Source organism: Nyctereutes procyonoides, unplaced genomic scaffold, assembly GCF_905146905.1.
Source record: "Nyctereutes procyonoides isolate TBG_1078 unplaced genomic scaffold, NYPRO_anot_genome, whole genome shotgun sequence".
NCBI classification, from domain to species: domain Eukaryota; kingdom Metazoa; phylum Chordata; class Mammalia; order Carnivora; family Canidae; genus Nyctereutes; species Nyctereutes procyonoides.
In genome coordinates, this window is record NW_026575025.1 from 307,679 (window position 1) to 323,001 (window position 15,323).

Below are 15,323 nucleotides of genomic sequence, written 5' to 3' on the forward strand. Positions count from 1 at the left end.
AGAAGCAGCATTTCTTTTCAATCTCATATTCTGAGCAATATGAACAAAATTATAAACTTAAATATTTTGCAGATACAAAATAAGAAATATACTTTAAGTATTAATATGGATTGTCTTTGTATGGGAGGAGTGAACCAGGTTATTATGCCCCACTTATTAATTTCCCTCTATGAAATATATAAGGAGCACTATTAATTCTGAAAAGAACAATTCTGAGAGAGAGAAAAATGTGAAATTGTATTCTAATGGAAAAAAGCACAGTATTAACTATAGTATAAGTCACATAAAACACAGTTTCAACAGAGACATTTTATTCCTAAAAGCTAAACATCTATTTTCCTAAGATTTATGAAAATCTTAAAAGTTTATTTTGATTATTGGAAGTACTTACATCTTCAATGCTTTTCATCATGTACAATTTATTAAACCTGAGGAGAAATTTACTACAAAAAAAAAAATCCTTTCCTGGAGGGAGCAACTCTTCATTGAAAAGAGGCAACATATTTCTCTTCTGCTTCATTTTCTTCTTCTGATCCACAACTTTTTCATGGCATTTTTCATCTCTCCATTTCTCAGAGTATAGATTAGGGGGTTTAACATAGGGGTAATAACTGTGTAAAACACAGTCAATGATTTATCAATGGGTAAGGTAGAAGGAGGTCTCACATACATAAAAATGCAGGGGACAAAGAAGAGGACCACCACTGTAATGTGGGACCCACAGGTGGATAAGGCTTTGCGTCTCCCTTCCTGACTAAGAGCCTTCAGGGAGTGGAGAATAACCCCATAGGAGATGAGTAAGACCGTAAAAATGACGACACAGATTGCCCCATCATTAGCAACCACGGTGAGGCCAATAACATAAGTGTCAGTGCAGGCAAGTTTTAGTAATGGGTACATGTCACAGATGAAGTGGTCGATGACATTGGGACCACAGAAAGGAAGGTTGTAAACAAAGAGAAGTTGAACCACAGCATGCAAAAACCCTCCAAACCAAGCCAACAACAGCAACAGAACACACACTCGCTGATTCATGATTGTCAAATAATGCAAGGGTTTGCAGATAGCCACGTAGCGGTCATAGGCCATGACCACCAGGAGTAAAATCTCAGCACCACCAAATAAGTGCCCTATAAAGAGCTGGGACATGCAAGCTTGGAAGGAAATGGTTTTCTTCTCATAGAGTAAGTCTATAATCATATTCGGAGTAACTGTAGTAGAATACACAGCATCCATAAATGATAAGTAACCAAGAAAGAAGTACATAGGGGCATCCAGGCTTGGGCTGACCACCACAGTTACCACAATGAGTAGGTTGCCCACCATTGTCACGATGTAGATGAGCAAGAACACAACAAATAATATTTTCTGACCTTGGATGCTCTGGGTGAGCCCCAAGAGGACAAACTCAGTCACATTGTTCCTGTGTTCCATATGTTCTTTTGCATGTCCTTATTTCAGAGTTCAGACAAAATTAGCTGTAAATATAACTATTCCTGGTAACTTCCTGAAATCTTAACACAATCTGTTTATTCATTCAACACATAGGCATTGTCATTTCTTATGTCCCGGGACTTTGAGAAATTACAATACAAGACTTGATTAAAACATGTTCCCTACCCTCACCAATCTTGCAGGTTAAGGGAGAGAAAAGTTATTAAAGACGTGCTGAGAAAAGGACACATTAACAAATAAATGGGGTGCCACAACCAGCTTTCCACCCGGAAGCTAGTAAAATTGTACATAAAGCAAATTATTCTTATAAAAAATTTTAAATGCATTGTTTTAATGAAAAATTAAAGCAAGACTTATATTTACTTCCCAGGTAATAAAAGAGATGACATTCCAACTTATAGAATTCTCTTATCTAATAAATGAAATTCATATATTTTACAATATTGGAATATCTTAAGGAGTCAAAAAGATACCATATCATCAATAAATTAGATGGAAGAAAAAATTTACATTTTAGGGAACATACACAGAGTTAATATCAAGATAGACACAGATATCTAAGCAATTAAATAAAAGACAACCAAACCAATGACAACATGAGTGAATCATATAAACAAGCAACTAAAGGATGACCACCACATATATTCTATGATGCTGAAACTCACCTGTGAACAGAAGCATAGGAAATGAAGTAACAGTCTCATTATGAAAGTGTGAATTTGGATTCTTCGAAATCACTTATTCAAGTTCTGTGGACGATATGCCATCCTTAAAACTTTCACAGATCGCAAACAATGCTCAGAAAACATACCAATTGAAACCACCATTAGGGATAGAAGTATCTGCCCATTAAAATATCCCTAAACCAGAAACTAGTTTCTAAAAACTTGACATTAGAGAAAGTAAATTTATTCTGGGTCTTTGTATATGAAAATAGCCAAAAAGAATACTACAGAACTGAGCAATGCCCATGTATTCTGGTTACTGTAAAGAATCCCTAAAAAAAAAAAAAAAAAAAAAAAAAGAATCCCTAACATGGCTGATTCTCAGAACCACACAGCAGAACTTTTAAAAGACTGTGAATTCGCACACCACCTAAAGGTAAAATGTAGAGCCTACTTTGAAATCTTACATCTAATTTCACTTCCTGGATTACCTGAATACTGAGGCAAGCATTCAATACAAGCTCTGGGTTGTAGTCCCTTCTCTCTTTTCTTTTGTACACTGATGCCATCTGTCTGCATGAACAGGCAGCAAGAAAACACAGGCACCATCCTTTAAGCTTGAACAGTTTCCATGTGAACAATGCTCTCCATGCTTACAGAAAGTCTCACTCATTTCAGACTTTTAAAAAAAGGTTTCCTTTTAAATTGTTCAGATTTTTCAAAATGAATACAAAAGTCCTGTAACCTAAACAAGTCTAAATCTTGACTCTGAACAGAGATCCAAAATCTTCATTGTTGGTAGAATTTGCCCTAATAACAAACAAATGTTAAATCAGCACTTTGAGGTTAAAAAAAAAAAGGCAACTTTGTGGGAGAGAAAATTCTGAATTGTTTAAATAAAGATTGTGTGGTGTATTTTTAATGTTAATAGAAGTGAAATAGTGAAACAGCCTTTACAACAGTCAATTCTCAATAAATTATACTTGTCTGTCTTTACAAAGCATAGTTAATCTTAGGATTCCCCGTATAGGGAATAATTTCATAAACATACTTTATTGTGTTGAGTCCTTCATTTCAGTTTCTGCACAAGATAGTCATTGATCACTGATCCAAATACTCTCTGAGGTCAAGACAAGGGTCTGTAAAGACTTTATCTGTATTTGAAATACAACACATATTGTTGAGTCATTCAACTGGTACATCTCCAAGAGTGATTCTTCCCTAATTAAATTCACTGGGACCTTCATCATAATTTTGAGAGTAGACCTACATCTCCAGAGATGACACCAGGAAAATTGCCATGTACAACAGAATTTGAGAAACTTGTCCTCTTAAGGGAAATCACAAAAGGCCAACTTGAGAGTGAATCACCAAAAGAAAAATGCCCAGCATGGATAGAAGTAAAATATGTTTAAAAAAAAAAACCCTCTCTTCTTTAAAGCATGAATTTCCAAATATTCAAAGCTGGTTCAGTTAGGCTTAAGCTGTGTCTTTGCACGAAGACACCTGAATTGACTTCCAGAAGACCATGAAACAAATTTCAGAACAAGCCATTTAAAACTTGTCTCAAATGTAGGTAAAGCAATCTGCTCCCCTAAGGGAAGAGTCTTGAGTTTGTCACATAGGGGCACACAGGCAAGTTGTAAGAACCTGTGTTAAAATGGGAGTGGGGACAGAGAAGAGACTGTGGGAAAATTCCACTTATCTCAGAGTGCTCAGGAAACATTCACCAAAATAGACACGGGGCTGGGCCAGAAAACAAGTGCAATGCATTTCAAAGGACTTAAATTATACAGAATATATATAATTAAGTTCAACATAAATATAACAATGGGAAACAATGTTTCCCAATTATTAACAAATTAACAACATAAATTTAATTACCATGGATTAAAGAAGAAATATCAGTGAATAGTTTTTAAAATAAAGTTTCAGGGATCCCTGGGTGGCGCAGCGGTTTGGCGCCTGCCTTTGGCCCAGGGTGCGATCCTGGAGACCCGGGATCGAATCCCACGTCGGGCTCCCGGTGCATGGAGCCTGCTTCTCCCTCTGCCTGTGTCTCTGCCTCTCTATATATGTCTCTCTCTCTGTGTGTGACTATCATAAAAAAATAAAGTAAAATAAAATAAAATAAAATAATAAAAAAGTTTCAACATAAAACTAATGAAACATGGTATGTGTGTGTGTGTGTGTATGTATACGGGATGTAGTTACAGGAGTGCTTAGAAAGAAATGTATAGCTTTAAATAGAAGTATTAGGAAAAGAGGTATTACAAATTAAGTAAACCTCCATCCTAAGAACCTAATAAAAGGAAAAGCAAAATTTAGCCAGAGAACATTGTAGAATTGAAATAGTAAAAAAAACCAAAACTCATGGAAAGAAAAATTAATTGAATAATAATTAGAATACAAAATAGAATAGAGAAAATATATAAATCCAGGAAGTGATTCTTTCAAAGATTCATAAAACTGATAAGTTCCTAGCAAAATGGATTAAGAAATGCTAAGAGAAAGTACAAAGGATGAGAATCAAGAATGAACAGAGTACCATTACTCCAGTCTACTGATCTGAAAATTATGATAAAAGAACATCATAAATTAGTTCATAGCAGCATACATGCCATCTAAGAAAATGGAGCTCTGTTATAAAAGATACAACTCTCTAAAGACATACAGAACAATAGTTAAAATCTGGAATAATTTAGGGTGCCTGGAGGCTCAGTGGTGGAGCATGTGAGTATTGATCTCAGGGTCATGAATTTGAGCCCCATGTTGGGTATAGAGATTATTTTAAAAACTAATAATATTTTTAAACTAGAATAGTCTAATACTGTTAAATAAATTAATTCTTTAAAATCTTTCCTCTTTCAAAAAAAAAATCTTTCCTCTTCCAACACAAAATTTCACTCCCATATAGCTTTTTCAATGATCCTATATAAAAATTAATCAAAACATAGTACCAATCTTACAGAAACATGTTCAAGGATGAGGGGAAATTAAAATACATCCTGACTCATTTTATGCACCTAGCATAACCCTTATGCCAGAATGAAATAAGAGCATCACAAGAATAATCAGATCAATCTATTAAAACTTCCCTATTCACAAACAAAATAGTTTCATACCTAAGAAATCCCAAAGAATCTACAAAAACAGCTACTAGAATTAATTAGTGGGTTAGTAAGGTCATAGGATACATACATGGTCAAAAAATTAATCTTATAACTACAAACTAACAAAAACAACTTGAAAATGAATTTTTTAATGTCATTTAAACTGACTATAAAAATCATGAAATCCTTAGGCATAAAATGCATAAATATATGCTATAATATGCTTAAACTAAAAAATATTGATGAAAGGGATCCCTGGGTGGCGCAGCGGTTTAGCGCCTGCCTTTGGCCCAGAGCGCGATCCTGGAGACCGGGGATCGAATCCCACATCAGGCTCCCGGTGCATGGAGCCTGCTTCTCCCTCTGCCTAAGTCTCTGCCTCTCTCTCTCTCTCTCACTGTGTGCCTATCATAAATAAATAAAATAAAATAAAAATTTAAAAAAATAATAAATAAAAAATATTGATGAAAAATGTCAAAGGAAAACAAAACGTGGAGAGATATACCATAGTCAGGAATTAGAAGGCTCATTATTGCTAACATCTCAAATCTCAAAATGATTGAATCTGTAGGTTCCATGCAATTCTCAACAAAATCCCGCTAAGTTTTTGTGTGTGTGTAAAAATACATTGATTCAAAAATTTATATAGAAAGATAAAATAACTATAATAGCCAAAATTAATTTTGAAAAGAACAAGTTCAATAACTTAAACTACTTGCTTTCTAAACTTAATATACATCAGCCATTAGAAACAATGAATACCCACCATTTGCTTTGATGTCAATAGAACTGGAGGGTGTTATGCTGGGTGAAGTAAGTCTGTCGGAGAAGGACAAACATTATATGGTTTCACTCATATGGGGAATATAAAAAATAGCAAAAAAGGATTATAGGGGAAAAGAGAGACAATGAGTGGAAAAAATCAGAGAGGGTGACAGAACATAAGAGACTCCTAACTCTGGGAAATGAACAAGGGGTAGTGGAAAGGGAAGTGGGTGGGGTGTTGGGGTGACTAGGTGATGGGCATTGAGGGAGGCATTTGATGGGATGAGCACTGGGTGTTATACTATATGTTGGCAAATTAAACTCCAATAAAAATAACAAAAAAATAAAATAAAAAAATAAACTTAATATAAAATATTAGAGAAAGGGTACATATGTAGATCAATGAAAATGAATGGACTAGAGACAGACCCTTATTATATGACTTACAATAAATGTGTAGAGGCAACTCAATATAGAAATGGTCATCTTTTCAACAAATGGTGCTGAAATAAAAGGATATCTATTTGCAAAACATGAATTTTAATCAATGCCTCAAGCCATAAATAAAAGTTAATACAAAATGGCTCAAATAGCTAAATGTTAGACCTAAAACTACAAAACTGGGGATCCCTGGGTGGCTCAGCGGTTTAGCACCTGCCTTCAGCCCAGGGTGTGATCCTAGAATCCCAGGATCGAGTCCCACATCGGGCTGCCTGCATGGATCCTGCTTCTCCCTCTGCCTGTGTCCCTGCCTGCACCCCCTCTCTGTGTCTCTCATGAGTAAATAAATAAAATCTTAGTAAAATAAAATAAAATAAAATTAAATTACAAAACTTCTCAGTGAGAACATCAGGAGATCTTTGTGACCCTGAATTCGTCAAAGATTTCCCAGGTATGACAAAAAAAAAAAAAAGGATGATCAATTAAAATAATAATAAATTTGACTCTTTAACACAGAAATTCTGCTCTCTAGAGGATATTTTAAGAAAATGAAAAGATAAGACGTAGACTGTGAGAAAACATTTGCAAACTATACATCTGATAAAGAGCTTGTTTTCAAAATAAATAAAGAACTTTCAACTTTCCATAATAATAAACAAGTCATTATACAATGGTCAAAGGAACTGAACAGACATTTCACCAGAGAGGATACATAAATGGCAAAAAAGCACATGAAAATTCTCCAACATCATTAGCTATTCAGGAGATGCAAATTAAAGCCAAATGATATCATTATTGGGACACCTGGGTGGCTCAGCGGTTGAGCATCTGCCTTTGGCTCAGGGCCTGATCCCAGATTCCCAGATTGAGTCCCACATAGGGCTTCTTGCATGGAGCCTGCTTCTCCTCCCTCTGCCTGTGTCTCTGTCTCTCATGAATAAATAATAAAATCTTTTTTTAAAAAAAGTAATTATTACTGACTTATTCAAAGGACAAAATTAAAAACTTGACAATACCAAGTTCTGACAGAGATAGAGAAAACCTAGAAATGTCATTCATTGCTAGTAATATGCTGCACCTTGGAAAACAGTTTAATAATGTTTTATGAAATCATGCATCTATCATAAAACCCATCTCTTCTGCTCCTAGGATTTTATCTAATTTAAATGGGAACTTACATTCATGCAAAAATTTATACATGAATATTTATAGTAGTTGCACTCATAATTCTGAATATCTGGGAACAATCAAAATATCTCTTAATTAAAGAAGGGATACATTTACATTTTACCCAAAACCATAGGATATCTAGGAAAAACCTAACCAAAAGGTAAAGGATCTGTACTCTAAAAATGGCTGAAACTTTATGGAAGAAATTGAGACACAAACAAATGGAAAAATATTCCATGCTCATGAATTAAAAGACTAAATATTGTGAAAATGTCTATGCTACCCAGGGCAATTTACACTAATGCAATCTTTACCAAAATACCATGGACTTTATTCATAAAGCTGGAACAAATAAGCCTAAGATTTGTATGGAATCAGAAAAGATCTCAAATAGCCAGAGGAAGGTTGAAAAAGAAAACCAAAGCTGGGGGCATCACAATGATTGATTTCAAGTTGTATTACAAAGCTGTAATCATCAAGACAATATATCAGTGGCACAAAAATAGGCACATAGATCAATGGAACAGAATAGAGAATCCAGAAATGGGCCCTCAACTCTATGGTCAACTAATATTCGACAAAGCAGGAAAGGCTATCCACTGGGAAAAGGACAGTCTCTTCAATAAATGGTGCTGGGAAAATTGGACATCCACATGCAGAAGAATGAAACTAGACAATTCTCTTACACCAGGCACAAAGATAAAATGGTTGAAAGATCTAAATGTGAGACAAGAATACATCAGAATACTAGAGGAGAACACAGGCAACACCCTTTTTGAATTTGGCCACAACAACTTCTTGCAAGATACATCTATGAAGGCAAGGGAAACAAAAGCAAAAATGAACTATTGGGACTTCATCAAGATAAAAAGTCTACACAGTGAAGGAAACAATCAACAAAACTAAAAGACAACCTACAAAATGGGAAAAGATATTCGCAAATGATGTATCAGGTAAAGGGCTAGTATCCAAGATCTATAAAGAGCATATCAAACTCAACACCAAAGAAACAAATAATCCAATCATGAAATGGGCAGAGGACATAAACAGACATTTCTCCAAAGAAGACTTGCACTTAGCCAACAAGGACATGAAAAGATGTTCCACATCACTTGTCATCAGGGAAATATAAATCAACACCACAATAAAATACCACTTCACACCAGTGAGAATGGCTAAAATTAACAAGATAGGAAACAACAAATGTTGGAGAGGATGTGAAGAAAGGAGAGCCCTCTTGCACTGTTGGTGGGAATGTGAACTGGTGCAGCCACTCTGGAAAATAAGTGTGGAAGTTCCTCAAGAAGTTAAAAATAGAGCTACACGACAACCCAACCATTGCACTGGTATTTACCCCAATGATAGAAGTAGTGAAACACCAGGACACTTGCATCCCAATTTTCACAGCAGTAATGTCCACAATAGCCAAACTGGATGGAGCCATGATGTCCTTCAACAGATGAATGGATAAAGAATATGTGGTTTATATATACAATGGAATATTAATCAGCCATCAGAAGAGACAGATATCCACCATTTGCTTCAACATGGGTGGAACCGGAGGTTATTATGCTGAGTGAAATAAGTCAATCAGAGAACAATCATCATATGGTTTCACTCATATGTGGAATAGAAGAAATAGTGAAAGGGACCATAAGGGAATGGGGGGAAACTGGGGAGTTGGGAAAAATCAGAGAGGAAGACAAATCATGAGGGACACCCAACTCTGGGAAACAAACTAAGGTTTGCAGAAGGTGAGGTGGGTGGGAGAATAGGGTAACTGGGTGATGAGCATGAAGGAAGGTGCCTGATGAGATGAGATAATGAAAAAAATTGAAGGGATTAACAAATTCTCATATAACCATAGGATGGAATAGTACTCAGCAATAAAAATAAATGAACTATTGTTAAACACAATTTGCATAAATTTCAAATGCATTATAGTAGGAGAAGCCAGATTTAAGATACTACATTTTGGACACTATCTTATATTTTAAAAAAAAACCCAACATCTCCACCAAAAACTGTTAAAATTAATAAACAAACTCAAAAACTTGCAACATACAAAATCAACATACAAAAACCAGTTGCATTTATACATACTAACAACAAACTACCCAAAAAAGAAATTAAGAAAATAATCTCATTTACAATACCATCAAAAAGAATAAAATATTTAAGATTAAATTTAACTAAGGAAATGAAAGATTTGCACCCTTAAAATAATATGACACTAATGAAGGAAATTAAATATACAGACAAAGGGAAAGATATCCTTTATTCATGGATTGAAAGAATATATGTTAAAATTTCCATGCTATCCAAAGTAATCTACAGATTCAATACAATCCCTATCAAAACTCCAAAGGCATTTCTCACAGAAATTGAAAAAAAATCATAAAATTCATATGAAACCATGAAAGACTCCAAACAGCCAAAACAATCTTGAAAAAGAACAAAGCTAGAGACATCACAAAATACATTACAAAATTAGAGAAATCAAAAGGGTATTATTCTGACATAAAAAGAGGTATGAAAAAATAAAAATAAATAAAAATAAAAAGAGGTATGCAGACCAATGGAATAGAATAGAAATCTCAGAAATAATTCTGTGTATATGTGGTCAATTTATCTTTGAAAGGGGGGCCAAGAATAAACTATGGAGAAAGGAAAGTCACTTTGTTGTGCTGAGAAAACTGAATATAAATAAGCAAAAGAATGAAATTAGACCTGAGTTATTGTTTGAATGTTTGCATTCCCCAAAATTCATATTTTCAAATCCTAGTGTCCAATGTAATGGTATTATGTGTGCCTTTGGAAGTTGATTAGATCATGAGGTCAGAACCCTCATGAATGAAATGAATGCCCTGATAAAAGCAGCATGTTGGTGAAGACATAGAAAAGGTGAAACCCTTCTACACTGTTGGACAGAATGTAAACTGGTGTAACCACTATGAGAAACAGTATGGAAATTCCTGAAATAGTTAAAAGGAGTACTCTCCTACATACATCATATCAGCAATCATAAATCTAGGTATGTATAAAGGAAATGATATAAGTATCTTGAAGAGATATCTGAATCCTCATGTTCATTGAAGTGTTATTCACAATAGCCAAAATAGAAAAACAATCTGTCTACTGATGGATGAATGGACAAAAAAATTGGACATATATAAGTAATGGAATATTATTCAACCACAAAAACAAAGGAAATTCTGTTTTTTGAGATATGGATGAACCTGGTGGACATTAAATGAAATAAGCCAGATACAGAAAAGGAAATACTATATGATCTCATTTATATGTGGAAGCTAAAAAAAAAGTTATATATATAGAAGCAGTGAAGAGAATGATGATTGCCAGGAACTAGGGGTTGGGGGAAATGTTCAAAAACTACAAACTTTCAGTTATAATATGAGTAAGTTTTGAGGATCCAATATACAGCATGGTGGCTCTAGTTAATAATCCTGTATTGTTTACTTGAAATATGCTAAAAGTACATTTTAAGTGATCTTACCATAAAAAAAGAAAAAGATTATGTGAGATAATAGATGTGTTCATTAGCTTGATTGTGCTAACCACTTCACAATGAATACATGTATCAAATTATCATATGTCACATCTTAAGTATATGCAATTTCAATTAGTCAACTATATCTCAATAAAGCTAGAAGAAAAAACTTTATCCTGAGGATTCAATTTATAAAAAATTCTGGAAAAGATAGAATTATGGACCAGAATTTGCCAACTCCTAGAAGCTAGAATAAAAGGGGACTACAAAGATGCATGGGGAATTATTTTTGGTGATAAAACATTTGTACATCTGTTGTAACAGTGGTTACATAACCACAAATACATAATAGTATGTATTTGTCAAAACTTGGAGAACTTAGACTTAAAAGGATGAATAATGCACTGTGAAAATTATATCTTATTTAAAAGTGGAAAAGGACAGATTTTATACATTGAAACAAAAGACATCTGGAAAATACAATAGACGGTAAGATTCTATTGGCAAAACAGCATAAAACAAATTTACTCAAAAAGACTAAATTTACAAAGAAACCTACTAGGTCTATATGAACATCAAAGAAAGCTTGTTAGGTGAAAAGACTTACCCAGTTTTTGGATAAGAATTCTCAATTCTCTAAAGATATTAGCTCTTACTAATTCAAATCATACTGTAAATATTAACTAAACATAGTTTTTACTAGAGTAGCCTATTAAAAGATTTTAAAACATAAATACAAAACAATAGATATAGTTCTGATAAGAAATTACTGGATATGAAAATGTCCCATAAATTAAGTGCAATTACAATATGTCTTAAATGGCATACAAATATTTTAAAAAGTGGAAAATAACAGAGGTCTGAATTGGATCCAAGCATATGCAATATTTTTTAATACAAACTTAAGATATCAAAGCAGTGGGGAAAAATAAGTACACATCTCTATAAATGCCCACCCAGAAAAATAAATAAAATTTAATCCCTAATTAAGTCTTTACATCAAAGTGTAGATGGATCCAAAATTCAACATAAAATGTAAAACCACGAAACAATTAAACAAATGTTGGAAACATGTGGAAGAATATTTTGTTAACATTGAAATAAGGAAGACTTTCTAAGCAAGATTAGAAAGTCAAAAAATTAATAGATTTAATTATGTACATGTAAAAATATTTCTAAATGACCAAAAATATTTTGCATGATATAAAAACATCCAAACTTGTTGGCTGGAAAAAGAATACACATACAAAGATGAAAAGGGATAACTTCTTTAGTGTATGATGAAATCATAAAAATTCATATGAAAAAGATCAACAATCAAACAAAACAGGTAAAAGTCAATAAAAGATCATGCACAAAAGACAATAATTTTAAACCTGTAAATCAAATTAAATTATATTTGTTAAATTTCAATCAAACACATGAAATACAATTTCTTTAACAATCAGATGCTCAAATATCATAAATATTCATCAAACACTGGTTATTGAGAATGTGCACAAATGGGTATTTGTATAAACTGAGGAAAGTAGCACAGTATGGTATAAGCCCATGGATGGCATTTGGACAATTACTGTGAACACTGACAATTTTAAACACATGTACCAATTGATTGAACAGTTCCACTGATAAAAGCTCATATTTAGAAAATTTCAAAAAGACTGCACTGCAGAGCTATTTATCATAGAAAAATATTCAAAAAAAAACATGATGAAAATTGGAAATTCTAATTTTACCATATCTTTATAAAGAAGTTTTGGGCAGTACAAGGAACCTAAGAATGAGTTGTATCTGTGTATTGGTATAGAAGGATGTTTAGAAGGCTGACTAGTAAATATGAAAGTTATACACAGACACAAAGACGCAAACACATATATGAAAATATGATTTTATTACCAAAGATTATTAATTGAACAGTCTTAGAAACAATAACAAACTTTATATAATGATACTAATAGAAGAACAGGGAGACTCTGGCGAGGGACAAGTAGGATGTTCATTCCACACCATTTCCACTTTGTAAGGATTCTATATTTATATTTATTATTATCTACTATGCTTTCAACTATGTTCTAAAAAGTAAAATGTTACACAAAAAATTTAATATGAGAAGAAATTAAAGAGAAGGTAGTCTATATAGCAACAAATATTTTTAACAAGGACAGGAATGAAAATACAAGAGGAGAAACTGACCAGAAATAAAAATAAGAATGAGATAAAACTTACAAAAGCAAATGCAGCAATTATGATTTGGTGTAACTCTATAAATATTTCATTGACTATTTCTTTGCACATTACTTATTGACTCTGACTAGAAATGCATTTACAGTAAAATAGACTTTAACATTTGAGGAGATTGGCCCTGATGTTAAATTACTTCCTTCATGACAGATGAAGCACTGATTTACTATTTCATGTGACATTTCTCCTCCAGAGCTTCTTCATAGCATTTGTCATCTCAGAATTTCTCAGAGTGTAAATCAGTGGGTTCAGCATGGGGGTTATGACCGTATAAAACACACTCAGGGATTTGTCAATGGGGAAGGTCTTAGCAGGTCTTGCATACATGAAAATACATGGAACAAAGAAGAAGACCACCACAGTGATGTGGGAGCCACAGGTCTGGAGGGCTTTCCGCTTCCCCTCTGGACTAAGGTTCTTTAGAGAGTGCAAGATGACACCATAAGAGATGAGCAAGAGCACAAACACAATAGTGCAGATCATCCCTCCATTGGCTACAACTAACAGCCCAATGACATGGATGTTAGTACAGACCAATTCTAGTAAAGGGTACATGTCACAGGAAAAATGATCAATGACATTGGGACCACAAAATGGGAGCCCATAAATGGTGCTAACTTGAATTACTGAATGCAGAAAACCTCCAACCCAGGATACCACCAGCAGCACAACACACACCCATTGCCTCATGATAACCAAATAATGCAAGGGCTTACAGATGGCCACATAGCGGTCATAGGCCATCACCAGCAGAAGAAAGACCTCTGATCCACCAAAAAGGTGCTCCGTAAATAGCTGTGTCATACAAGAATGGAAGGATATGGTATTTTCCCCAAAGAACAAGGTTGAAATCAATCTGGGGGAAATGCAAGAGGAATAAGTGACATCCATAAATGATAGGTTAGCAAGAAACAAGTACATAGGTGAGCCCAGGGTCTTACTGAGAGCTATAGTCAACACAATGAGCAAGTTGCCCACCACTGTCAAAATATAGAAGAGCAAGAACATAACACAAAGGACCTTCTGTTCCTTAGGATCCTGTGTGAGGCCCAAGAGGACAAAGTAAGTTACGTTGTTTCTTGGTTCCATCTAGTCTGGATAGGAGCTGACTTCTCATATTAGAAGCAGGTGATCTACAAAACAAGGGGGGAAACCTTTACATGTATTATTAAATCACGCTTTTATTGACCAATTCAATTAAAAGACTGTAGAAGGAGCACCTGTTTGTGTCACATGTGTAATGGACATTAAGATTCTCAAGTTGAATAGGCCATGGTTTCCACCAAATCAGTAATAGTATACATATACATAATAATTATCAATATAATAAGTGTAATTATAAAAATGTCACACAATGCAAAGGCCAGGGATAGGAAAATATCAATCAAAACAATCAAAGAAAGCTTCCCAAAGGAAGCATACTTCTTGAGTTTTAAAGGAAAAGTGCAAGGACAAGAGGGCAAGGAAATTCCATGAAAAAGTATACAGCTTATAAAGTCACAAAAGTGAAATATTTGACCCTCAAGGTAATCGACATATCAAGAGTGAGTAAATTAGGAATGGAAGGTCACTGACCTGGATTGTCTCTTCCCTCATAAGACCTCTTTCTTAGGATCTTTGGTCAGATATGTCACTTTTCCTGAACAATAAATTCATTCAAAGCACTCCAGAGTTGTCTGTGTCTTAATTTTTAAACTTCATATGCACAACATCTCAACTATGAACATATCCAAATTGGATAACAGTTCAGTTGTTATGAAACTAAATTTTTAATTTTTCACTGTAAACATAATGTTTCACAATTCTTAATGGTACCACCTTCCATGTAATTGCTCAGACAAGAAATATCACCATACCCTCTGTGCCATTCTTGCTCTTGTATCATATATTGATACCTCTAATAAATCTTATTAATCCTCTTTAAAATATATCACAAACTTGAACGTTTCCCTCCACCCACGA

The 15,323-nt window shown here is 34.0% G+C and overlaps 2 protein-coding genes across 2 annotated transcripts; both read right to left on the minus strand.

Moving 5' to 3' along the window:
* Positions 1-516: 516 nt before the first annotated feature.
* LOC129503074 (olfactory receptor 4A15-like) lies at positions 517-1,434 on the minus strand. Its single transcript, XM_055314996.1, has one exon. It carries the CDS (start codon positions 1,432-1,434, stop codon positions 517-519), a length of 918 nt encoding a protein of 305 aa, XP_055170971.1.
* A 12,098-nt stretch (positions 1,435-13,532) lies between these two features.
* LOC129503124 (olfactory receptor 4A47-like) lies at positions 13,533-14,450 on the minus strand. The gene has a single exon (XM_055315088.1). The coding sequence runs from the start codon at positions 14,448-14,450 to the stop codon at positions 13,533-13,535; it is 918 nt and encodes a 305-aa protein (XP_055171063.1).
* Between the last annotated feature and the right edge of the window lie 873 nt (positions 14,451-15,323).

Excerpts from the sequence above, each read along its gene's own strand:
- LOC129503124 (XM_055315088.1), bottom strand. The coding sequence starts at position 14,450 with ATGGAACCAAGAAACAACGTAACTTACTTTGTCCTCTTGGGCCTCACA.
- LOC129503074 (XM_055314996.1), bottom strand. The coding sequence starts at position 1,434 with ATGGAACACAGGAACAATGTGACTGAGTTTGTCCTCTTGGGGCTCACC.